The 27995-nt window shown below is 35.4% G+C and overlaps 1 protein-coding gene across 2 annotated transcripts; it reads left to right on the top strand.

Moving 5' to 3' along the window:
* dor (vacuolar protein sorting-associated protein 18 dor) lies at positions 1-27987 on the top strand. Of its 2 annotated transcripts, none has more exons than XM_071588391.1 (21): positions 1-202; positions 305-387; positions 465-648; positions 1075-1229; positions 4271-4459; positions 5478-5667; positions 7266-7387; positions 7710-7922; positions 8076-8192; positions 10476-10588; positions 10678-10789; positions 13536-13712; positions 14667-14811; positions 17438-17610; positions 19949-20084; positions 20652-20882; positions 21629-21780; positions 21880-21977; positions 22147-22315; positions 24852-24991; positions 27808-27987. In XM_071588391.1, the coding sequence occupies exons 2-21, from the start codon at positions 316-318 to the stop codon at positions 27869-27871; spliced, it is 2952 nt and encodes a 983-aa protein (XP_071444492.1). In that variant the 5' UTR covers positions 1-202; positions 305-315; the 3' UTR covers positions 27872-27987. The 2 variants fall into 2 exon arrangements, with proteins under 2 accessions (XP_071444492.1, XP_071444491.1); XM_071588390.1 differs by having other exon boundaries at positions 1-210.
* Positions 27988-27995: the final 8 nt, after the last annotated feature.

Below are 27995 nucleotides of genomic sequence, written 5' to 3'. Positions count from 1 at the left end.
TAAACATGGCAAATTAGAAATCACTATTCAGTAATTGATGTAGTCAATAAAAATATTTATTTTGTATGCAGAGGGCAAATTTTGCAATTTGATCATATTCTTCTCGTTTGTTTACAATTCGAGCAGAAAGTTAAGTCCATCATGCACCCGGTGTAAATTGAGGTTCCGCCCACCATGACTGGTGTTTGAAGGGAAATACGCTGTACGATTGTGTGTATTTTGAAATACTTGAGCTGGACTCGTGGTAGCCAATTGTGTCAAATGATAATGGACATATATTAATACGTGTTCTGGACTTTCGTAGTTTATCTCATCATGGCTTCAATGTATTATCAATCCAGTCAGCCAATTCAGCGAAGTAAATCTGGCTTACCCAGGCCAGATATGGTGAGTATTCATCTGTAATTAAAGGGGGGGTAGTACCTTTCCATTTGAGGATAATCTAATATCATTTCCACCTTCAGAATAAAACTGGAGTTATCTACATGAAGCTAGAAGAAGATGTTCCAATTTTCAGCAAGTACAAGGTGAAATACCCCCTAAATGACAAAATATCTCATCTAGTTGTTAGCAGTGATATTCTAGTCCTTGCACTAGTAAATAACAGTCTCCTACGAATTGATTTACGTCATCCGGAAGCACCAGAAGGTAAGAATAATCGTCAACTGAATGATGACACATTGATAGATATTGTAAAGTCGAGGAGGTCGTTTTACTTTAAAAGATGCTATTAGTTTAATACTAGGACGACTGAATCCTTCTATAGGTTGTTTCAGATTATAAATAATTTACATTTATACAATTTGCCTGCCAATTGATAAGAATGTCATCTCAAGCCTGAAGGATTTGTTTACCCATAGTATCATTTTACTGGAAAGGTGCAATTCTAAGACCTATTTTTATTTGTCAGCCATCGAATTAGGTTTTTGAGTGGTGAATTCAGTTAATATTTGATCGCCAAAGAGTACTGTCGTAGATAAACTTCTTTTCTGACTTTCTGTATAATTTCTTTGTTGCTGTATATCAATCATGTGATCATTAAAAGAACTACACAAAACTGATATTTCTTTCCAGACATTGATATTAACAAACACCTGAACCAAACCAAGATATCAGCCTTGTTTTTGGATCCTTTGGGAAATCATTTGTTAATCAGTCTCTCGCCTGACCTAGTTGGTGCCCAAGCTGAACTTCTCTATCTTCCCAAGAAATCAACCAGAGCCAAACAGGTAAATTAAAGCCAAGCAGTAAAATGATAAAGTCAGTTGAACCGTGCATCGAATAACCCACGCATGTGATAAGATTGTTAACAATGAAATGTGTAAAATTGAGTGTGAACTCCACCCTCACCAATCAAACCAACTATCGGATTCAGTACCATTATATTAAGGCTAAAATGTCAGCGTGAAAAATTTTGAGTGCAGGCAGTGTGAAAAAAGGTATAATAGCATTCTGTACATAATTACTTCATCGCTCTCGACCTGAATTACCTTATAACTGATCATCCTCGAGGAAAGAGCTTGTACATGCAATGATGTGCATAAAATGATTTTGTGAACCCCATGCAAGCTTAATGGACTAAGTACTGGACTACCCCTCAGTTAAACCTTAGTTGTGTGATTATCTAGGTATGTAATAAATTTCTCTGAGATTCTAAGGCAGCACAGGGAAAGTAACTTGTCCCCATATCCTGTATGCCAGAATTGTATATGGGAATCAACATGGATCCTTCTAGAAATTTCAGGGCCCTGAATTCAAGCACAGCCGCTGTCCATGGAGGAGGAAGCTTCAACTTGTTTTCAGTATTTCAGTCAGATGTTACTATTTGTACCTGGGAAGCATATAATTTTACAAAAAAAATATATTTCACGGAGCAACTGACATTTTCCGCCCATTATTGAGACAAAACTTAAATGGGAGAGAGACAATAGTCAGATCTGTATTAAACTGAGTGAAGCTGTTTATATGTTAGAAAGCTTAACTTTTCATTTCAAATGAGTATTGTTTAACACTTAACCATGCCTTCTTTCAATATCATTTGAACTATGTGTTGAGTAATGGGGTCATTCCCCACATGTTAAACAAATTTCGCTACTGCAAAAGAGAGCTAATTGCTCTCTTACTAATATTCCACCACATATTTCCTGCAAGCCTTTTTTTATTAGATATGGTGTCATGATTGTATTTAGTTTATATATCTTTAAGGCTCTGATTCATGTGAAAGTTAATCTAAAAACTTACTAATTAAGATCTCACATCCATAACTACACCATTAGGGGTAGAGCGATTCTGATTACTACCTATTGTAGACTGCCCTCAACTTGCCACTCATATCTTAACTTGGCCATTCGACTGTATAATTGTCTGCGTACTCAGTTGATTTCGAACTGTATCCCGAATTTCAAGAATAGGGCATATACCTGGTTACTTGCTAACCCACTTTACTCATTTTATGAATTCTTTTGTGACAATCTTCATCACATTTAAGAACTTATGTTTAAATATTAAGTAATATTTATGTTGGTGACAATTAATGTGGTTGTACCATTCATCAAAATGAATAAATTATTATTATAGTGAACCATTCACTCTTAATTCATGTTGGCTCACAAAAAGTTATGTGTATGAACATTTTCTCCTTTCATTTAAAAATGGCATTTCAAATAAGCTTTCTTCCTTTGCATGTAAAATCAACCTTTGGGAGATTTCGGTGTTTTTCAATAGAATAAAGGAAGCCTGATTATTTCTGATAAACCACTGGACCCATTTGTCAGTTTAAAAGTTTTAATTATCACTAGCAGAGTCCAGTTTAGTGATAAAACTCAGCCGAGTCCATAGTACATATAAGACTTCGTTGTTTTGCATAATGCATGTCAGTGCAGGTGGGACATAGGTGTTTTGTTGATATGAAATCATTGAATAAAGTTTCGTAGAAATGTGAAAATTGGAAACAAAATTATCGTATATTCTTGGGACATTGAACTATTCGAAATGATATTCCAGAAATTCATGACTTTTTTTCATTTATGAAAAAGGATACCTCAATCTCCCTTACTCAATGAAAACTGGTGAATTCTGTGTAAGTATGTAACTCTAAAGCTGCTACATACTTAAATGCTTGCAAGTGTGAGAAATCCAAATTTAGAAAATATCAATTCTTCTTGGCAGATTTTTCTTTATTTTATTTTTACTTCTGCTGTGTGAAGTAAATTGTGTAGATTAACCTGCAGAAAAAACTTGAAGCCAAAGATTTTTGTAGATTCAATGGTTCCTTTCCCCTAATTCAATGCATTGGTCAAGGATATTAATTTATCATGTTAGAAGGTTACCCTGTACCCAAAACATTAACAAATTAAGTAAAATTGTAAGGCTTCATGGTACCCTCGTGGGTAATATTTTTGTTTGCTGACTATAGGGTACTAGGTTCAAATCCAGATGACTCCTTGGTACAAATTCTACTTAATCATTGTTGGGCGGTGTCCTCGGTACCAGAATTATTTGAGAAACCAGTCATCGTAAGTAAAGAGCTGACTATGCTAGCCTTAAATATATACATATTGCACTCATTAGATTTCAACCCTGGGCAAACCTTTCCTTCACCTGTGGAACCAACCTTTTGATTGTGCCCATAATGCGTTAATAAAATACCTTAGGAAATCATATCAATGTATTCAGTGCTTAGTTAATCAAAAGATTAACTTCACTTTTTACTTTACAATGAACGATTACTAAAGTCTCTAATATTACTTAAGGTATTAAAATTATTATATTCAACAAAAATATAACCAAATAGAAACTGAAATGTTAAGCAGTGGAATTCATTAAATAACCCAGAGAGTTTAACACATTAATAAAAACTCAATCCACTTGAGTCAAACTATTAGGACCACATTTTACATAGTCTTGTTTAACCAAAACTGAGTGTAATCTCCAGTTGAGACCAAAACATAGTCAACTTCGAAACCGATTGATAACTGCTCAATAACTGAATGATGGTGTTGCTATTGCTAAAATGTTCGCATTCTCTACTGAGCTATTTAATTTGTTTATAAAATTGTATTCATTGGTTATCTCCAAGTTAAGTTAACTTTCACATCAACTAATGATTGGATTTGATGATACATAAAACCGGGCTTATAAGTCACAGGGACTAGGTGTTTTTTTAACTCACCCTTAGGTAATCACAATGCTTCCTGTTTGATTAGGATGATTAATCTTGTTAATTTTATGGAGTGTATTATGTAATTTGGTAAATTCATTACTATTTCAGTTGAGCAAGTTCAAGGGGCATGTAATCACAGCTGTTGCCTGGAACTTTGGAAATGACTTGGAAAATTCTACTGGACGGATACTACTCGGAACTTCAAAGGGACTCATTATTGAAAGTGAAATTGGAATGGAAAATGACAGAATATTTGGGACCAGTTCTGGACAGTACTTCGAACAGTACTGGAAACAGGTATGACATTTGTGTTAATACATGTATTCAGTACACATTGGTTTTAAGAAGTATATTTTGTTCTTTGGCTCCCAACAAATCAAATGTCAAAATGTGTTTCAGAAAACTAGAAGTCTTACATGCATATGTATCAATGTATGCATTAAACATGTATGGTAACTATACCGTGATGAAAGTTGGTTGCTGATTGTTTTGGATCAATCTTCTTTTTCTCCACCGCTTTTAGAATAATACTGTTAAATTTGACCAACAAGCCTTTCTTTGCTTTAATTCGTTTATTTGCTGAAAAACAAGGTGTTAAATGTATCAAAAAGAATTCTCATATTAAATTTACTAATTGAAATGCCTCATATTTAGGCATAGGAAATCGTCAAAAATTAATCCATATCCTTAAAAAGTGTTAGTTAAGCCTCGTTATAATATTGTGAGGCTCAAATCTGAGTGAAATAAATCACCAAATATAAAAAAATAATCTTTTAAATGTTCATTCAAAACAAAATTGTTGCCAAATTGTTGAAAGGAATACTTCTTACTCTCATTTGTAGCAAAGAAGTTAGATCACTCAGAAAGGTAATTCTTAGGATTTATTTTGGGATGATTGTGCTGATATATCTTTAGTTTACTGAGAGATGTCATAGAGGAAGCACATGATTTAGCAGTTGAATTGCTATTTTAGTTGCCAAGTTAGTTTTAATTTTGGTTGTAAAGTTTCTTATCTTAACGCCCTTCTGTTAATAAAAATCAATGTATTTCATAGAATAAATACTGGTGCTGTCAAGAGTAAAATGTTTGCAGAATTTTCATTATTTGATGGGTACAGATCGATTAGTCCCTGGATTGCTAAAAAATATATTTAATGATGTACTAATGTTTAACATAAAAATATGAACAAAAGTGTGTAGCTGTGGTCACTGAAAAAATGAATGGGCTTTATTATGTTATGATTAGTAATATGCCCAATTAAAAGTTAAATAATAATGATTTATGTGGCTTCATTAATCTGTTGTTTTTTTAAAAGGTGTTTGATATTGGAAAGGGTAGTGACACTCCTATCACAGGAATAGAATTCCATCATGTTCCCCGGACTGATAGGTATTTTATAATTGTCACAACCCTGACTCAACTCTATCAGTTTATTGGAGAAAGTGTTGGGTCAGATGACAGACAGCTGCTTCAACCAATATTCAGCAAATATTTATCAAAGCCAGGTATGTTAATCAACTCACATTCAGAGTTAATTTTTATCAATAAGGGATTTTACATGTTTGACTTTTCACTGGGCTCAATAGTTAGTGCATGACCAGGAAAGCATTGATTATTGTGATGGAGAGGCTTGAAAAACTTAATACATATTTTTAATTCAATTGAGATTATGCTTAAAATAAATAATCAACAATTGGAATTGATAAAAGGTACGGATACATTTTCAATTTCAAACCCTTGGGGAACGCCAGATTCTTCTATTTGCTGTAAATTTTAACGTGCTCCATGTGTGTGTCTCAACCAACAGCTTGAATAAACCATTGTTATTAGTCAAGAAAGCAGTTTTTTATCACAATTTTTTATTGCCATTTATGACATTATAATATTTCCTCTTAATTATTAATGTTAATCTAATCTACCATCTATCTGTAAGTTATTGTACTGCTAATTGAATGACTGTTTGATTATTAATGAATCTAAAAGGTTTACTTAAACTCTGTTATGAAGATTTAGGACTCATTTAATATTGAACCTTTCATGTGTAATAATCATCACCCTTTTTCCTTGGATAGTTTTTCAACTTTTGTTGCTTTATCTAATGGTCAATTTTGTTTCTTCCCTCTCTCCTCACACAACTTTACCGAGTAGTCATTACATGCATAAATTTTAAACTAAGAAAGGGACTGGTTTGTTGAGAAATATTAACTAGTGTGGTCAATTCTAATGAACTTTTTTTTCCGTCCTTGGCAGACATTCTCCCATCTGTCAATGTTCAGCATCAATTTGCTTCTCAGTATTTCCTCCCTCCTTTTTTTTCCTGTGGGGATCGAGATGGTGCGGGGGCTGATGTACTGGCTTCCCACCCAGAAGGCCCGGGTTCAATTCCGGCGGTGTTAAATATTTTTCAGAGATATCTCGATCCCTACTCAAGGTGCTTTGTGGAGGGCACTTTGAGTGTGTACGCTGTCCATCGGATTGGACATTAAGCTGCGGACTCCTTGGTGCCTTTTGATAAGAGTAGGCTAATGCCAACGCCAGGCTTCTCGCCACCCTTTATCCTTTCGTATCCATCCCCTATGGCACAAATGACCTTAGCTGTTTGTCGCCTCCCCTAATTACTACTACTACTTTTTTCCTGTGTTCTTTGAATATCTCCCAGCAACATTCCCTCTTTCCATACAATCCTTAATACTTCGTCATTCGTCTTCCTTCCCACCAATTTTAATTTCTCATCTTCTCCATACTCTGATCACAAAAGTGTTCATTAATTTTATTTCCTGAGCAATGAAGTTTCAGTTCAGTGTAATCCTGTATGTTCAATATCAAAGTTGTCAATAACCTTTTCATTTTTTCTTAATTAAAGTACCTGTCACCAATGCTCTCCTCCATGCATGCTTTTGTTTATTGAATTCTTCCAATACCCATACTACTTTACCCATTTTCAGCTAAAATTGGTACTTCCTGAATGAGGGAAGTATTCCACTTACTCTAACTTATGCCCTCTTTATTGAAAAATAGCCTTCTTCTTGCTGGAGAATCTCATTCATTTTGTGTTATGTTTCGTCTGATTTTGATAATAAATACTTATTTTTCTCTTTCCCAGAAATGTACCTGGCAATGATAAGTTCCTTAACATATTCAAAGCTGCAGTTCTATTATCCAAGCCCAAGAAGTTTACCGAAGAATATTGCTTGGCTGACAGGGTCAGGACTTTTCATTGGAAAGGTAATGAGGCACACCCGAAGCATTCCCTTTTTTTTACTGACAACGTACGTGTGGGAGCAATATTTGAACAATTACACAAACTAGTTTAAAATTAGATTAAATGTTTCCAGTGAATAAAAGATAGTTGCTCATTATTGTTTGTTTTGTTTATTAATATTTAATTAGATGTGTTTTATTATCCCCTTGTACATGCAGCATATTTGGCACTCCACCATTAAAATAAAGTGTTGTTTTCTTTGATACTCAAATATGGTTTCCATCATATATTCCATCTCCGCTGATTCTTCTGAAGTTTTTCAACAAAATTACTTTTGAGTTACAGATTGATGCCTCTGCTCCTGGTGGATCAGATAATTTCATTGTTCAGCAAGACATGATACAGTTTCCTAAAACAAGCGATCCAAGTCTGGAAACTTCCACTATGCCCCTGTCATTTATTTTGACAGAATTCCATGCCCTTCTCTTGTACAGTGACCACGTGAAAGGGCTGTGCACTTTAAATAAAGAGTTAATATTTGAAGACTTGCATAATGAGGTTGGTGGTGAATGATCTTATTTTTTAATCTCCTGTGCGCTAAAAATTGATGTGTTTTTATTTATCCCTGTGTAGCTATTAGTTTATGAATGAATGAGAGCAAGGCATTTCACATGAATGGCTGGGTGACTTTTTTTGTGAACTTCTTTTCAGACATATGGACAGCTAATCAACATCACCAAAGATCCTGTTAGAAACACAGTATGGGCATATTCTGAGAAGGCTGTCTTTAAGTATAAAGTGGCAAAAGAAGATAGGAACGTTTGGCAGGTAACGTGCCTTAATTATTACTGGATTGCTTGAGTTTGATGATAAGAGGGGCTGGTCAGGGCTGGCCCCTGCATGGTCCAGTCTAAAAATATCACAGTAATTTTCATTGAATACCAGAGGAAAAGGATGAAAACAAGAAGGGAAAGTAATGGTTAAACAAGCAAACGGAGGGCATTAAAGATAAGGTACAGTGATGCATATCCCAAAGTAAGAAATTGGCCAAGATGGACAGATGCAAAAATTTAGGCACTAACTGATGGGATGCCAAAGATGAAAAATACAAGGTGTGTTTCAGAAGTATCCAACCTGCGTTCTTATCTCCATGGCAGAGAACGTTCGGGTGACCTCTATGTAGTATGAGCGTAACCAGTGACTCCTCGCAAACTTGCCAGCTGCCACAGTTACTGACGGGATGTGTTAATTCATGTACAGCATGTATTTGTTTACAGTGCCTACTTTGCATTCATCGGATTTTGTGTTCGCTGAAAATGATCGAAGAGATGTGACCCACAAATTTGCATCCGGTTTTCCTTTAAACTCATAAAGAGTGTTGCGGAAACTATTCAAAAATGATGCAGAAGGTTTTTGGGATGACTGTGTAGGCCAAACGCAGATAAAAGAGGGAAAAAAAACAAGTGGTTTAAAGATGGCTGTAAATCTGTTAACAGTGACCCACGCTCTGGCAGGCCTTTGAGCACAATAACACCGAAAAATATTAAGCAAGTGTGACTTTCGATTTAAGAAGATTGCTGTTTGCCTGAGTGCAAGCTGAAAAGTGATCTGGAATTCTGAAAACTGTTGTTTCAAGAATTATAACTTGTGACCAACTAGCTTATAACTAAAATTTTTTGTGAATGACTAGCGGTAAGCAGTAACTAGCTTCTTCACCACGATAATTTGCCTGCACATTCATCAAACTTAGTGCAACAGTTTTTGGCAGAACACAAGATTACACAACCTTGCCAAACTCCATTCAGTCCCAACTTAGCCCCCTGTGACCTTTTGCCTGTTTCCCAAGCTTGAAAATTCCACTCAAAGGGCACTGTTTCGATGACATAGAGATGATTCAAACAAGTGCAATGAATGCACTGAAGGCCATCCCAAAAACTGACAGCCAGAACTGCTTCAAGATGTGGAAGCCACTATTGGGAGCGTGTTGTTTAGTCAAATGGGGATTACTTCGAAGGATGTCTTGAGCCAGATGATGCCAAATATGCCAATGCAGAGTTATGAACGCAGATTGAATACTTTTGGGACACACCTTCTATATGGCAATAGCTTATTAGGTAAGTTGTAAAATAGATAGAGACCACAAAAATACACAAATTCAAAGGTGAGGGTCGAAGGAAGCTGAATAATGTATACAAACAGGATAAAGCTTGCCAGGACTAGGTTACAAACCACAGATCCTCTGACCATGGAGCTATGATGTATTTAATGGTGGTGGATGAGTGGACCTCCTGGTTTTTTTACTAGTTTTTTTAATGTAGGTAATTTTCAGAGGCAGCGTGTGGATCCTATGTCCCGTTTTTAGTTTTTATGATAGTAATGGAATGAACACTTTTGAGTTCTCCCTGTGGAATGATATGTGATCGAGCTAGTATGTGCACGGTTCCACGGAAAAGATGATGAAGGGATACTGCTTGAAATCCATTGTGGGTTTCAGTCTTAAATGATGGTGCAGAGTTTTTTTGTTCAAGGAAAGGACTGATTTTTGAGATATTTTAAACATTTTATAACAAAGGTTAATGATAATCTTTATATGTTTACAACCTTATGATATCACTCTAGGTATAGATTTCGTCATATATATTCTAAAAAAGAAATATCTCAAATATATTCCAAATATACATGCAGGCAGTTTACATAATTGCCTGCACCAGTCACTTGAGTCATTCACTAAATCACTGGCAAAATGATATCGTTTCATTAGAAACATTTTTGCTCTATCCGTAATGTATCAGAATGAGGCTGAAGTCATGGCATGGCATGATGAAGCTTCAAATATTTATGCACATCCTGCTGAGAGGAAGGTAACTCCTTATCTCTTGTCACCACCCAGTTCCAGTCCCCCTGATTATTGAAAATTCTTTCTTTGTCAAAAAGAGAAAAAAATCTTTACTTACCCAACTGTAAATTTTATTTTTGTCAACTCTGCTTACCAATCACTGGATTCATGAATTATTTTCATTTTACAACCAAGTAATTATTTGGCTGTTGATGTAATGTGGGAAGTTCTTCATAGTTCTAATAGTCTAACCAATCAATTTATATTTCCTTTAGGTGTATGTTGAAAACGGCATGTTTGACCTAGCAAAACAGTACTGTCAAGACAACCCAGCGCATATGGACCAAGTGCTAATTAAGCAAGCTGAAAAATATTTTGAGGAAAAACAGTAAGATATATATATATATATATGTTGAACTAATGATGGGTATATTTATAGTGAACTTTGTGGATGTAAATGGTGTACTTCCGTTTTAGGTACCAGGAAAGTGCCATTCATTATGCTAAAAGTCATTGTTCTTTTGAGGAAATATCCCTTAAGTTTTTGCAAATTGGACAGGTTGAGGCTCTTAAAACATTTCTCATCAAGGTTGGTATCGCTGTTGTGTGTCTATGTTAATTTTGTATTTTTGGCATGTTTCTCTTCACATTTAATAAAAATATTGTTTTTTTTTTTTGAACAAATGGAAGACTGAGTAAGATTCAGGTCCTTCTGGAGCTTTGGTTTTGTACTTAAATTCAAATCACTTAAAAATAAAAAAATACTTACCTCAAACTGCAGTGTCTTGTGAGCGGTGATGTAGAAGTAGAAAATGAAATGGTAATGTTAATGATTTGCTGATCACTTTAAAGAGGCTCCAGAAATTTGATTAGAAAATCAGATCACGCTGTTTGTCACTCAAAGAAAATTGGCCAGTCACAAGTGGGAAGTGAGTGATGAAAAGTTGGAACAATTGAGTATTGTCTTTGCCAGAAGTCAATGGAATCGGCATGGTGGATGGAAACTGCTAGCAAAGATTCTAGAAATACTTATCTTCACCCCTTGTGTCTTTATGGCATAATGGGTGGCTAAGTTGCAATTCCTTCTGCAAGTCTTAAACTACCTTAGGCCACCCTGTATTTACTTCATCACACATGTGTAATAGGTCAAAGTGACACACATACTGATAGCAATTCATATACAGGGTTCGTCCGGAAAATAAGTGTACTGATTTTTTCCCGCCGCTCCAGGCGCGCCCAGCACCACTCTGACGGGCTGCGATTGGAGGGGGGTATGTTGGCAAGCGACGCTGAAAAAGGCAGTCGGCTCTGAGCTGTGGTGTAGTGAGGAGCTCTGTTAACGCGAACCTCCACGCTCGACCCACGTCACGGAACGCGATGCCGAAGTTTTTGGAGCAGCGTTATTCCATCAAATTTGCGGTAAAGCTTGGGAAATCGTCTACCGAAACTGTCGGTATGATTAACCAGGCTTACGGGGAGTCAGCCATGTCCAGAAACATGATCTTTCGGTGGCACAAGACGACGAACCACGGCCTGGACGCCCATCAACGACACTCACCGACGAAAATATGCGAAAAGTTCGCGATTTACTGAACTCTGATCGTCGTCTTAGTGTTCGGATGATAGCAGAGCAGTGTAATGTGCCAAAAACAATAGTGCACGAGATTATTAGGGAGCGATTACAGATGCGAAAAATTTGTGCAAAGTTGGTGCCGAAAGTGCTCAGTCGCCGCGCTTGTCGTGTCGGACTTCTTGGCCAAGCACGGCGTGGCAACGCTGCCGCACCCGCCCTACAGCCCGGACTTGGCACCACCGGACTTCTTTCTGTTCCCGAAGATAAAGAGGAGTTTGAAAGGAACGCGATACGGGACTTTGGACGCCGTCAAAGAGGCCGTGACGACGTGTCTTCGAGAGGTTCCCGATGATGCCTTCGCGGGAGCGTTCCAGGAATGGGAACGCCGCTGGAACAAGTGTATCGACTCACAAGGGTCCTATTTTGAGGAATATTAGCTTAAGATATGTAAAAGTGTAATAAATTTTTTTTCCTGAGCTCAGTACACTTATTTTCCGGACGAACCCTGTATCTCAGGGTAGTAATGAAATTTCATCAATTTATTGATTGGCTTAGGATAAAAGGACCAGGTATAGTGGACAAGGAGAGGATTTTGTTGGGAGAAATCCTATGGAGGCAGGAAAAATGGATGAAGGGCATATTGGTCGGCAGTGGGATGTTGAAGACTGTAATAGAGGGGAGAATGTTCGGCAAACAAGGGAAGGGCAGGAACAGGATTGGGATGTTGGATGGGATGAAGGAAGTACTCAGAGATGAAGAGGAACTTAATGTAGAATAGGTTGCTGGATTGTGTTTTGTTAGGAGTCACAAACTATTTATTTGTTAGTTGTGTCCATTCAAAACCTACATTAACTGGTAGATTACTTTAAAAAAAAGACTTATACTACCTTTGCAATTAGTTAAGATGCAGTTTCTTTAATTATACACTATTTTCCTTTTATTTTTTAATGGCATGGACTGAGCGATGGGTAGAGTGCTGGGCTTCTGACTGAAGGGCCAGGGTTCAATTCCTAGGGATGCCTCTTGGCGCCCTCAGCTCAGCTGCCAGATATTCCTGGGAAACTATAGACAGTACAGGGAAAGGGACTGGCCCTCCCACCCACAATGTGTGTGTTTTCCACACCTTAGAGAGCTTAGTTCTAGGTGAGCTTTACCCTCACCTATCACACCAACCTTTGGGTTAATGACTCTTGATGGTGGTACTGATCAAATGTAGTGGAAACAAGCTCTTCACTCAAATGCCAAATCTGAACCACTTCTTTGGCTTGTCATCAGACTACTTGAAGAATTCTATGAGTATGAGATCAGTGTGTGGAGCTTATACCTTTTATTAGCAGAAAACCAATCTTCATGATGGTCATCCCATGGGATTTCAGTCGGAACAAACAAAAAAAAACAATTCAACAGATCAATAACCATCTCCAAGTAATCCAGTTTAAAGAAAAGTGGTTCAACTAATATTCTTTTGTTTGTTTTGTAAAGTGTGTGTACGCTACATCTTTACTATAAGTCCTGCACTTCGTAATTAGGTCAGATAATCTTAACAAAATGATATCATCAAGCAAATAGTTCCAAGGATACATATTTCCCTCCTATGCAATTCATGATCACAACACAATCAGCGGGAATTAAATTGATATGCACTCCCTTTTTCAAAGGTGGTATCCGAGCACCTCCACTATGCAACTTGATAACGTAGCATCCTGTAGGGTGTAATGTAGATGTCGCTTATAATACCATTGCCTTTCTCTGGACATTACAGAAACTGGAGACTTTAAGGGATGTGGATAAGACCCAAATCACAATGATTGTTGTTTGGGTCACAGAACTGTTTCTCAAGCAGTTTAGTGAATTAACGATTCAAGAGAAGACTGGCAGTATTGAATATGAGAGGCTACAGAAAGAATTTGAAGCCTTTCTCACAAAGGAGGAAGTTGCTGTAAGTATGTGTTTGAATCATTCTATGCTTATTTGAAATAGAACAGAAGAAAAATGTCAATTTCTATAAGAGCGAAATATTTTTCCAAAACTCTAATTACACTTGTGTGTTCAGAGACTCGAATTAAAAGAGTTTTTGTTAATATTCTGAGCAATATATATTGAAGAAACCGTTCTCTAAGTTATTGAGAGAATGACTTTAATTAGATTATCCTGCTGTTAATTAAGTATTGTACTTTTGTGTGTGTACATAAAGTATAGTGACTGGGAAAAGATATTTTTAATTATAAAATTTATTTAAATGCAGTCACCTTGTTGGATTTACATTTCCTTCAGGATTGCCATCTCATGTGTTGTCCCATCAAATAATGTACAAGACAGCAATCCTGAAGGAAGTGTGAATCCAGCAACATGACATATCAGAACCCTACAGATCAACTCAGTGACTTTACAGTTTAGGTGTGTTTTGTTGGTGTCAAGAAACGGTCAAAATATACATTTACTTTCTTCATTTTCTTGTTCAGATAATGTATAAGAAATACCTTAGACCAAAATGTCTGGTCTCTCAATTTATTGGACTAAAAAATTTCTTTTTGGGAAAAGCTATGACATCTTATAAAAATTACAGAGCCCAACTGAAGAGTTTGTCAGTTTAAAATTATGTTTCTTGAATTTTGTTTAATTTTTTGGCTTAAACTGACCATAAGTTATTAGGGTGCCTATGAATTGTTTATTTTTTCCTTGGCAAGTGCATAACAATTTACATTAATATTACTGAACCTTTTGTTATATTGTAACATGTAACTTCCTACCATGTTACCATCAGCATAAACACTATAAATATATGCATGATTCCAAATCACTTACCCATTAATACATTTGAAGTTCTTTGTGGCATCCATTTGTGTCATTAATCTCTTGGGAATCAAATGGTATTGTTCCTTATCTTTTGCAGGGTTCTGTCAGGGATAATCAAGATACCTTATACAAGCTCATCGCTAGTCATGGAAATAAGGAGAACATGATTCAGTTTGCAATGTTCAACAAGGATTATGAGAAAGTTGTTTGTCACCTAATTCACAAAAACAATTATCATGAAGGTATAGTGAAGAGGGAGTTAATATATGATCACATTTATAATTTATAATTAGAGGAGTAGTGTTATTGGTGATTCATTTATGATGTTGTGTGCCAATAAGTGTTATTGTTTCTATTGTCCGTGAGCAAAGGCTAATTTTAATGCCCCTCTCATAATCATTACTTTTGCACTCCCCTTGAACTCAAGTGCTGGAAGAAATTCCTCCCTCTCTTATGCCCAAGCCTATTAGAGAGCTTATATTAAACTGAAAGCAGTTCACGCTCCGTCCCACTTTTGTTTTCTGATAGTTTTTATGTATATGTTCACTAGCTTACCATGCAAATGATGATGCCCCATATATTTGAGGAATGTTAAAAAATACTGATATTGTTGAATGTGATAAACATGAATTTTTTTTATCAAAAGTCCATGCTTTAAGTGTCTTCCTATTTTTAGTGGTATTTTATTTTCATGTAATGAGGATGATTTTTCCTCACAAAAAAAGCTTGATGTATAATTTCCACAATAAGGAGTAGTGTGGGTACGTATGAGGTGAGCATGTAGAAATAATGGAACCCAAGTGGAGGAATTGGTCAGTAAGGGGCAAGTAAAGTAGAGAATGGATGAGGAAGAAATGGCATTAAAGAAATTTTCTGATTGCAAGGACATTAATGGCTTTTTTTTTGGGAATTTTTCAAACAGTGTTTACTTCATATGGAATCTATTCTCTTGGTAGTGCATGAGATGTGCATATTCTCCAAGGTAAATACTCTGTTCACCCATTTGTGAAGTGTGGTATAAAGTTTTTTCAATGAGCCATCCAACCAATGAGTTACCATTATTACTTAGCGCACTACAGAATCAGTGTGACGGATATGGAATGAGAATTAATCATAAGAAAAAGAAGGTAATGAGGTCTCCCAAGAAGCAAGAAGGAGACGATAAATGTTAAAGTTGTTAGACGAAAATTAGAACAGGCGGAACAGTTCAGCTATTTTGGAAGTGTTTTTGAGATGGTTGGGCAGAGTGGTAGAGACATTAAAAGAAGCATTAACAAAGAGGCAGGAGTTGATGACAGGCACCTTAAGTAGACCTATACAGGAAAGATTAGCAAAAAGATTAATAAGGAGCATCATTTTTTATGGTTCAAAAACTTAGTCATTGAGGCAAGAGGATAAACGTAGATTGGAGACTTTTGAGATGTGAGTATTGAGAAGAATGAAGAAAATAAATGGATGGAAAGGTAAACCAATGGTGAATTTCTAGACAAGATGGGGGAAGAGAGTAGGTTGTTGAGAGAGTTTTGAAGAAGACAGGGGAAGTGGATGCTGGAGATATTGAGATTCAATGGTATTTTGAAGATGATAATAGAGGGGAGAACGCTGGGAAAGCGACAAGGTGGGGAAAGGAAAAGAATGGGTGTTTCGGATGTAAATATGAAAAGTATAAAGTACTGAGAGCAAAATAATGAGTTATTGTAATGTTTGGCATGGCATTGAAAGAAATTTTTAGAGTCATATTAGTTAGGCATTAGGATTGCAGTAGTGCATAATGTCATGGTCCATTAAAAACATACCCTTAACCGGTTGACTACTGCAAAAAAAGTATACTTTTCATGCTGCAATGTTTGGCTCCTGAGTTTTCTTCATTTTTCTACCACAAGTGACTTGGTACATAGGGTGCAGCGCTTAAATCCAGACAAGCATGTGTTTCCTCAAATGAGAATTCCTCGCCGGGTTAGCAAAACCATCCCCAGACATCTCCGAAGCATTATACTTAGCCATAATATCGTATACAGTTGATCTGGGGTACCAGAAGAATCAAACTATTTCAAAATATAATGCCCAGCGTGAACACTTTCGATAATAGCGGCTCTTCGATTGTACTCCGCACTTTCATGTAAGATCTTGGCCATTTTGAGGTTATGACTGTTTACTAGATGCCTATAGCTTTCAATATCGCCAATCATGACCTCCAGTGGAACTACGATATGATGGTAAATTCAAATCGAAATTGGTCCCGATTTCTGCGCTGCACCCTGTACATTCTACTGCTTGTAAAACAATAGATGAAGATAGTTATCCTTCATTGTTAATGCATAAATTTGCTGCCTTAAAGTCTGTTTGTATTTGGGTTGCATAGTATGTATTGAGGAAAAGGAACTGGCCCCCCCCAACCCTGATGTGTGAATTTCACCTGCTGTATAGGGCTTAGTACTGGGTGAACTCTACCATTACCTACCAAACCGACCTTTGGTTTGATTACTGTGTTTATGGTTTTTTTTAATATGCATTGAATTAGCTCTTGCCATTGATTGTATGTTACTCTTGGGCTGTGTTGCATCCTTACATTTTCCTGTAGTGGTGCCAGTACCTGATTATTCCCTCATTGTAACAAACACCATCAAGGACTGCAGTATATATGGTTCCAGACCATCTCAAAAAAATCAATCAAATTTTATTTTTTAATGTAAAATTAATGTCTGCTAACGTATAAAGCATGTATGTAGTGTGTAAGTCAGTGAAGTGTCAGGCTTAATTTTGTTAATTTGTGGGAAGCATGCATTATGCGGTTTTACATAAAATATGTACTGTTAATATTTCATATCTCATTTTTATATTATCTAACTCTTCTATTTATCATTGCAGCATTGGATATTTTGAAACGTGAAAACAAAAAGGAATTGTTTTATCAATTTGCTCCAACTCTAATGCAAGCCATTCCTAAGCTAACATTCCAAGTCATAATAAACCACTGGGGAGGCCTTGAACCGTCAAAGCTGATTCCTGCTTTGATCAAGTGTGATCAGAATGACATGCAGGTATACTCACTTAATAATTAAATGGTTTAACTAAAAAAATTTAAACCCTTGCACGAACCTTGTGAACCAGACTCGCAATGAATTTAGTGTGTATTGTTTTTCATTCTTAATTATGTTATTAAATGTGTATAAGTGTATACACCTGTATGTTTAGAGGACCGTCATGTTAATTGGAGGTGCCAGTATTCACAAAAAACTCGCAAATATAAAAACAAAGAGCACACAATGGCGTATTTTGAAAGTGTTTTGAATCTTAATAAACATATCAAGTGCTGCTATCTTTAATTCAATTGGCAGAGATCAAGATTGCTCATAGATACAAACATAGTTAATTAAATAGCACTTAGTGGTATACCTGTGTTCTGTAAACACGAGTAATAGTTATATTTAATATCGTTCAAGATCATTGCGTTATGATGAGTTTTTAAGAATGAGTAGAAAGTGAAATACAAGTGGGTATATTGTCAATCATTCCACAAATAAATGATGTATTACTCATTGCACAAATGGCTTTTTTTACGTTTTCTTCTTTATGAAGAGCTGAATATGCTCTCTACAGGGATGTGGCTTCCTCTTTCTGATCCTAACCAACCATTTACAAGAACATGGAAAGTGAGCACTCTGTCATACTGCTGACTCTGAAATAGTGACAACAGTGTCTCTCTCAAGTGCAGCTACATTTTCAAGAAGATAGATTGATTGCAGGACTCTTGAAAAAATATCAATACTGATAGCATGTTGCCATGGGTTAAATTAGTACATAATTTAAAAGGAGGCAAAAAGTTATTCTGTACCAATGAAGATAAGATAGCAGAAAACTACCATAGAAGCAGTTATGAAATATTCACTTCAAAAAAGGTGTCAGTTGAGCGATACATTTTTTTTAAATAAGTGAAAATTTCATTCTTTGAAGTTCAGTCAAAAATCAATAAGATTGTGTGAAGTCTCTGTATATCTTTATGAAGGAAAAAGGTTTTAGAGACTCATATTTATTCTCTTCGCCAATTTAACTGAAAACCAGTCAGTATCTATATTTTCCATGAATTTCATTCAGTAGAGTAAAAGAGTGGCCTAATTTCCACTAGTTTCTAATTTTTCGCATAGCACAAAAAACATTACTCAACTAATCTACAGCTGAAATCACATCCGTTTTTTGACCGTAATTCATAACAGGATTTCATTGTTTTATGCAATTGATTATTTCTATCAAAGGATTGGAATTTTAATGATATATCTTCAAAACTAGTACAAACTAAATAATGAAATAACTATTGGACAAAAGTTGTAATTTTGAGCATAATATAAATAGTGTAGTCAGGATTAATGAGCATGAAAACATAGGCTTAACAAACTAGCCAACATGTTTTTTGTGCATGACATGTTGTGTGATACTTCGGTCATACCATCACATTAATGGCAGGTATAACAAAACATTTCCTGAATTATTGATAATCATGAACTCTTATGATCTTGCCACAATCTGAAGAATGTGCCATTGTCATTTCCTTGCTGTCATTTTTGTCAATGGCACCTCAGTGTTATTGGTTTTTTTTAAATGGGTGTTTGTCATATGATCCTGATTTTACTTGGGAAAATATAGTTGAAGCAAAGTTGCTGTATATCCTTGGGCAGTTTCTGGTAATAATAGTGCATGGAGAGAATGAACATAAGAATATGTAAATGTAATAAAGAACCAAAAGCCTCAAAATGATAAGCTTAAACAGCTGTAGGGTAACACACAAATCCTCGTCATTTTATCATCTCTCATGAACACTAGTCACCTTGGGGAACACTAGGGAAGCTTAATGTAATTTAATGCTTACATTTTTGTTATTTAACAAAAAACAAATCCCAGAGACATCCACAGACACAAAACCTTACTCCAATCCCACCTAGTCATTTCCTAATTGTGTTTCTGCAAGTATTAACTTTGGTTTAATCATCTCTGTAGTTTGTTTGGAATTCTCAACCATAAAAGGTAAAGTATTCAAATATACAATGACTATTGTGCCATACTAGTAACATTTTCAGGATATTGCTGGGTGACCCAGCTGAAAGAAAGACATTGGGTGTAAAAAGTAAGCCTTCCCTTGCTGTCCCACTATTATTTTATTTCTACCTACTATCTAATTGAGTATGCATGTGTACATAGTTAAATAGTTGAGCATACTGAATATTTTCAAAAAAATCTTATGCTGATGAGTTTTTGCAGAATACTGAAATAAGAGATGGATTAAGCGAAGTGGATCATTTTCATTTAAAAAAATATTTTTCCCGCCTTTTTAAACTTATCGACTGCAAGAGTGTATGAATCAAGCATATATTTTAATTTTTGCAGGTCTTAGAGGTGATCAACTATTTGGAATACTGCGTTTATTCTCTCAGAACTCAAGAGCAAGCCATTCACAACTACCTGTTGACCTTGTATGCGAGGAGGAACTCTCCAAAATTAATGAGCTATTTAACCACTCAAGGTAAGTGAGTGTTTGCTAGTGCAAAATCCAATGGAATATTTGCAGTTCTGATAATATCAGGTGGCAAATTGAGCTTAAATAAAAGCTCCAAATTAAGTTTTAGTTAAGTGAACACCCAAGAAAATTGATCGATAGATGCTTGAGAATAGTTCTTCTTGAATCTGATATTCACGAATAGTGCCTCAGTATACTCGGATGAGATCTGAGATAATGCTAATTCAAGAAAATCTTGCAGAAAGTCTATATGTCTTCTGTAATTTTAGAAAATTCGTGGAAGTGAAATGTATCTCGTTAGAATTAATCCAGCAGTTGGCCTTCAGTGGATTGTAATTTTGGGTTCAGTGGTTTTTTATTGTACTCTTTGTACGTGATGAATGCAAATGTATTGAGTAGTAATCATACTCATGATACGCATACACAAAGAAAACTCATGACCTTTGTCCTCGCTTGTTGCTTTGAGTTGAATAGATTATTTTAAATCTTTTATACAATTTCTCTGAAAACTTTTGAGGTTAGATTACAAGAAAGAAACCACATAATATTTACTGTCATAATGTTGTTTTGCAGGGCAGGATGCTCGATTGGTTTGCTATGACATCCATTATGCGTTGAAGCTCTGTCGAGAACACAATCTGACTGAGGCTTGTGTTCAGCTCTCAACGCTTGTTGGAATGTGGGAGGCTGCAGTGGACCTTGCCCTACAAGTTGGCCCAGATCTGGCCAAGCGCACGGCATCACTCCCTCCCCCCTCTTCTGGTTCAGATACTGACCTTCGTAAGAGGCTGTGGCTAAAAATAGGTATGTAATATGACAGTTAAAGGATTATTTGTGCTTTACTGACCTTAGCATTGTTCACGTCAGTTCACAGCATTCATGATCAAAGTGATGAGAACTTTGGAATCGTTGGGAACCACCGTGTATAAATCAAGGGTGAAAGGAAAGGAAAGCATTTTTGTAGGAGTGAGCAAGCTTTGCCTAAATTTTGATGCTATGAGCTTAATCGGGACAGCCAAGCATTCATCGCAATTCCTCATGGAGAGAATTGTACCCCTTTGAGTAATAAAAAATGAAATTAATGTTAAGTCTTTGCTTCCTTGAATTATTTGCTTATTTTCTCCTCGTTGTGACAGTAAAGGCAAAGATGAAAAATACATTTTTGTTCATTCAAGATTATTTTTTATGTTTTGTCAATGAGACTAGTTTCTTATGTCATTTTGACATAGTATTAAGGCATACTGTCATCACAGCAGAAAGAATAGTGAATAAATGTGATTTATCATGCCCAGTGTTATGTTAAAAATATAACACTTGACATGATAACATAAAATGAACATAAAATTTATCATTTGTTGGAAAAACTATATTTGCTTCCTTGATATTTTTCGAAGCAGTTATATTCTTATGATGCATACTTCTAACTTCAAATCCTTTATTTATATGATGAGTTCTCTCAACTGCATTTTGTCATTTCCAATAGGCTAAGTTCACAAAGGAGGTAAAATTTTTCTGAACCAAACTTAACAAATGAATTTTTCCATTTTTAGCTGAACATGTTGTCAAAGAAAAGGATGATATTAAAGAGGCAATGGAATTCATACAACAATGTGATCTGATTAAAATAGAAGATATTTTACCTTTTTTTTCCAACTTTGTCACGATCGATCATTTCAAGGATGCCATATGCACATCATTGCAGGTAACAAGATGTTTTAATGCAAATTATCGGAATGTCTTGAGTAAATTGCACCCATAGATTGTGACTAAAAAGACACCTATTCTATAATTTTACATGAAGGAATACAACCAGCACATACAAGATTTAAAAGAAGAGATGGAAGAAGCGACCAAGTCTGCTGAGATAATCAGACAGGACATACAGTCTTTTCGAAATAGGTAAATACAGTTTCATTGATGCATTGTGTGAGAGTGGTATTTACCTATTTTTATGCTTCCTGAATGGATTTGAAAATATTTTAAAATGATTAATTCTTGAATTTTAAGTGTATGTATCGAATGTAATTTTCTCTAATCAGATAGTCCTTGAATATTAAAATCTTTCCAGGCATACTGTGGTTAAGGCTCATGATTTGTGTTGTGTATGTGATTGCCGCCTCTTAGCAAGGGCTTTCTACGTGTTTCCGTGTGGTCACCGATTTCATTCAGACTGTCTTCTTCATCAAGTGCACCCTCTGTTGCCAACAGGGAAGAGAAATCGGCTCCATGACTTGCAGGTTAGGCATAGTACGCGTTCTTCAGAATTCAGTCTGGTGTTTCCAAAATTTAGTCAAGCATTCCAAATCTGTGCAATGTCATTCAATGAGTATTTCAGGTCATTGGTTCTTCAGGCTCTTTGAGCATATTTTGGATCATTGGGATATCATCTTATGAAAAAGTCATTTTGCTTATATGAGAGAGTTGCTCATAAAGTTGATTCTTTTAGTCTTGTAACAAATTAATTAAAACTCAGATAAGATATGCTTTGTTGTATAAAAAAATGGATATGGACTCATACTCAAAGACTAATGAGGCTTCAGGTTATGACGTGGTTTAGAGAACTGATGAAAAAATCAATTACTTGTATATACGTACATGTATTGCTTTTAAGGATTATGACATACTTTCTGGAATGTTTGATGAGAGTGGTACAAAGTATGGCACCAAAGTAATCATGCCAAAATCCACAATAGCAAAAATAAAAGTTGGAAGTCATTTAGCCTGGAAAATTGATGCCTGCTGCTTTGTTGACCTTCTAATGTAATCATTTAAAATTTCACGGAAGCTTGGACAAAAGACCAGTCTAGTAACTTTAAATATACATAGATGTACTACTATCAGTGAATATATGGTATTTAAATCAAATTGTAAGGTAATGTGCAATCTTGGTTTTGTGGATGAATATTGGCTGAATTGGAAGATGAAACTCAAAGATGTACATCAAACAATAAAGTGTAAGAAATCAATTTTCAAATATTATGTGGCAAAATTCAAGTTGTTGTATACAGAGATGGTGGTCTTATTCAGTCAAGACAATCATTGACAAAATATCAGAGATGATATCAAAATGTCATATCATATGGATTACAATATGTCAATATTTCAATTGATATTTATATAAAATTAGAAAAATTCTGTACTCCTATTACAAGGTCAAAGATCTGAGTGATGATACTAATTAAAAAAACCCTTACATTAACAAGCCATCCAATTATAGGAAAGTTACAAGCATCTGCTAATCTCAGCTCAAAGTATAAAAATTGAGACTGATAAAATGAACTTTGTGATATCAGTTGATGGATTAACATTAATGGGGTGGACTTAAAATAAAGTATTTGCATGAGGGCACTGTTTACAGCCTAGCAAATTCATTGTGACTGAAAATTAACAGTGGAAAGAATGCATATTTGGAATAGGCCACATCTGGATGCTAAGGATATTATGTTTGATTTTATTTTCATCATTAGATTTTAAGTGAACATTTTAAATATCTTTAAAATATGTATTTAAAGGACCTATTGTGAACTAGGTTAATTTATGATATTCAATCTTAGAGTGGACACAATATGAACAAAACTATCCGTACATTAATATGTAAACTGTAGCACAAAATCATAACGAGTATGAAATAAGCTGTTATGAAACCTTCTAAAAATATCTGAACCCCTGAGTTAGCTATCAGACAAAGGTACCATGATTTCGGTTCAATAAAAGTGTAAGCCAGATTTATTCTTAAACTATAGTGTAAACATAATGCTTAGAAGATTTGATATTTAAGGGTAACCGCTGTTAAAATAATCAAATAATATTTTTTGAATGAGCGCCTACTGGTGAATAATCGTAGAACTATGGTTGGACCAGTGTTATTGTTGAGTATTTGAACTGAGTCCTTTAGGTGAAGGTGAGGTTTAGGTCCTTTAGGTATTTGAAGAACTTCAATTTTCAATTGTTCTTGATGCCATGAAATCTGCAAATAATTTAATGTTAAACTGTATGCAAAATATTGATAATGCCTGCCAGACTGGTTGAGATTTATGTTTGCAAATAAAGAGGACCAAATGAGATAATCAAAATTTAAGATACATAAAATGTATTTTCCAAGGGGCTTCGTGCATTATTGCCATAAAGCTCCTTACAGTCAGTACCGATTACATTACGTTCATCGATAGTCTATCAGTAACATGCCTCACATTAAAACCCAATAAATAGTAAGTAAACCAGAAAAAAATAGTACTAAGTTGTTATATTTGTGTTTGCATATCATCAGTGCCGCTAATCACTTATCTCTATTATTTTGAGTAAAAAACTCTTCTCTTCCTGGCTTTATTGTGATTCTCATAATTTTTCTTTCCTTTAAGAAGTGTCCTCTTGAGTTTCATTACCTATATTGAATTGAAGACACAAAATGACTTATCCTTAAACACAACAACTTTTATTCATTTGATGACCACTGTTATATTCTATGGTAATTACAATGTGATCTGAAAGATAGGGAGATAGTTGAATTCATATAACTTCTGCCATGGGAAGATAAGCTTTTGCTGTCAATGCTATATTTTTTCCAACCTGTCTTTTTAAATACTCTCCATTCATTTTACCTTATCTTCAGGTTGAAAAACTAAAATGCATGGAACTTGAATGGTGTCTGGCGGATTATTCAAAGTGTTTTCCAGTTTGATAGCAGTATTTTGGTCACTCAGTTATGAAATGAATTGGGAAGGTATCACAGATTCGACAGATTTTAATTGTTTTGTTTTGATGTTCTATCCACAGAAACAGTTGGGATCTTTCTCTTTGCGGGAAGATAATGAATCTGTAGGATCTTCTTCCTATACAGCTCGAGAGCAAATCAAGGGTGACATCGACAACATTGTGGCATCCGAGTGTCTTTTCTGTGGGGAAATGATGATTAGGTAATTACCATTGGAATACTTTATCCATTAAATTTTCATTCTCTATTCTATGTAGAGTTAATTGTGTATTTATGGAAGTGTAAAAATCTTTATGTAAAATATAACTCATTTTTTTCCTCCTGCTCTATTCACGGAATTAGAAAAAACAAACAGAATTTTTCAATAAAAAGGTTTATAGGGATCAAAGTTATATTTTTATATTAAATTTAATATGGAGTAAGATTGAAAAATATAGATATCGTTACTTAATAATATTTAACCTTTTCACCATGCCCAAAATGTCATCTGTCAGACATTTCCTCAATTCTCATCCTTGCAACCAAACATTCTTTCAAATTTTAATATCATTTAACAGTGCCTCAGTAGCCTCCTCATCTGCTTTACATGGATTCAGATTTCCTTCTCTCACTTCCCCTGAACCACTTAATTCTGTCGTCATCTCTCGGTCCAATGTACATTTTTCGTCTTCCTTCAAAGCTAGTTCTTGTAATCCTCCTCTCAATTCTCATCCTCCGTTATAGTCAGATTTTTATGCATTATAATGACACATTTCATGTTCTAATACTGATCAATCCTTTTTTAATATGTCTTTGCTACTACATATGTAGTTCTACAGTCCTTTTCATCTAATTTCCTCCATAATTAATATATGTACGTACTGATTTGAAGGTGCTTGTTCCACCAATTTAACGCTCCTGTTACTATTTTTGATCAAAACCCAAAGTAGTAAGGAAATCATTCCATGTGTTATTTCTCAAACTGTAACTTCAACATAGGTTTCCTATAACATGAGAGCTTTCAATTTCAAACATGATCTGTATTCCATATTTTAAAAATGATAATGTAATATATACTACCTTGATCAAAAATTTCCCGGAATTTATTCAGAAAATTAAAAATACAAGTTTATTCATCTAAATCTATATTGTCCCCTTCAAAGTAATCCCCATCGACTGCAACACACTTATGCCAGCGCTTGATCCAATCCTCGAAACATTTTTTATATTCGGTTTTCGGTATGTCCATCAGTGCTTCCTGCGATTTTTCCATTACTTCCTCTCGGCTGCTAAAACGTGTTCCCCGTAATGGTTTTTTAACTCGATTGAACAGAAAGAAGTCACAGGGAGCCAAATCAGGTGAATTCGGTGGCTGTTGGATGGTATTTGTTGCATTTTTCGTCAAAAAATTACGAATAATGATAGCACTGTGCGACGGTGGTGCAAAATCCACGAGTTTTCTGCCCACATTTCTGGTCTCTTTCGGCGAATTGCTTCACGCAAACGTCTCATAACGCCCAAATAATACTCTTTGTTTACTGTCTGGCCTTCTGGCAAAAATTCATGATGCACTACACCGTTGTAATCCATGAAAACCGTCAGCATTGCCTTCTTTTTTGACTGAAAACGACGTGGTTTTTTTGGTCTCGGCTCATTTGGTGAACGCCATTCACTTGCCTGATGTCTGGATTGCGTGTCGTACTCATAAACCCACGTCTCGTCTCCAGTAATGATCCTTTTGATGAATGTGGGATCGGATTCAGCCTCGCAAATCATGTCTTTTGCGACGTCAACACGGTCTCTTTTTTGCATGAAATTGAGGTCTTTTGGCACCAACTTTGCTGCTACACGACGGAAACCCAAATCATTAACCACAATGTCTTGGGCGGATCCATAGGCAATGTTCAAGTCCTCCGCTATTTCTCTGATGGTTAATTTGCGGTTATTGACCAACATTTCTTTTACTTTATCAATTTTTTCACCGACTTTCGATGTCGATGGTCTGCCACTGCGTTCATCATCTTCGATTGACTCACGACCACTTCTGAACCGCTCGTGCCACTGGTAAACGACCGTTTTTTTTAGAGAATCGTTGCCGAAACACTTTTCCAACATTTCCAACGTCCGTGCGCCACTAAATCCGTTTTTTACGCAAAATTTAATACAAGTTCGTTGTTGCAAATTTAAATCCATTTCTGAAATTGTAAAAAATCGCCAACACACACAGAGATAGATGTACTCTTGGCTACGTAACTTTTGCAAATGTCAAGTTATGACACTAAGATTTAAAGGGAATATCAACAACAGATGTACCAATTTAACAAAAAAAACAGAACTCAAATCGGAACGATGGGAGCGCCACACGGTGGTTATTCCGGGAACTTTTTGATCAAGGTAGTATGCCTATAATTAGCACTAATGATTTAGTCAGGACTTCAAATCAGTCAAAATTATTCATGAATTTTAATTGGAATAGTTTTCCGTCTCATTTCAAACAGTTAATCAATATTTTTATCTATTTATGTGCATTTTTTTTGTCACCACTGTTCATGTTTTTCCCTATGAGGTAAACAGTTCAATTTTATCAACACTTATCTTATCAATTTGTATTGGAATTTTAAGTGGTTTGAAGTCATCTCTAAATGATTAATATATTATGAAGTACATATTGTTTTTGCATGTGTGTTATGTCTCGTAATCAACTTCCTGCTAAAGTTTTATCTTTTGTTAGTCACAATACTTCTTTCATATCGTCAATCATTCTTTCCATATCTGTGTACTTAATCATCAATATAAATTTGTCCTTTAGTTATTTGTTTGTACGAATAAGAACTGAAGTACTTATTAATTGCATAAAATTTCTCTTTGTGAAAGAAAGCAAGAATTCCATTCCAAGTAATAATTTCCTTTACTTGTTAAATTTAAAAAAAAAACGGAAAGTTTCCCATCTTTCGGTTACCCATGACCTTGTCTGTGGTAAGAACAAATTTATTACATTTTACACTATATTACAAAGGACTTTCAAATTATATTTCTCAGGTCCATTGATCAGCCCTTCATTGAAGATGAAGACTTTGACCGTGTATTTAAGGAATGGCTGTGAATGTATATATTGTACTGTGGATATTTTTTCTCTCCGAAATGTTCATGTAACTTCCTTCATTTGCATGAACATTTCACTCTGTGTTTCATATGAAACAAGGTTGTAATATTTTTTCTGAGAATAA

Source organism: Hetaerina americana, unplaced genomic scaffold (genome assembly GCF_022747635.1).
Source record: "Hetaerina americana unplaced genomic scaffold, ioHetAmer1.1.p SCAF_3, whole genome shotgun sequence".
Classification (NCBI taxonomy): Eukaryota; Metazoa; Arthropoda; class Insecta; order Odonata; family Calopterygidae; genus Hetaerina; species Hetaerina americana.
This window is presented reverse-complemented; position numbering and strand designations above follow the sequence as displayed.

Excerpts from the sequence above, each read along its gene's own strand:
- dor (XM_071588391.1), top strand. The coding sequence starts at position 316 with ATGGCTTCAATGTATTATCAATCCAGTCAGCCAATTCAGCGAAGTAAA. Across the intron at positions 5,668-7,265 it reads CAAATATTTATCAAAGCCAG|AAATGTACCTGGCAATGATA; the intron begins GTATGTTAATCA and ends TCTCTTTCCCAG. Across the intron at positions 10,790-13,535 it reads TTAAAACATTTCTCATCAAG|AAACTGGAGACTTTAAGGGA; the intron begins GTTGGTATCGCT and ends TGGACATTACAG.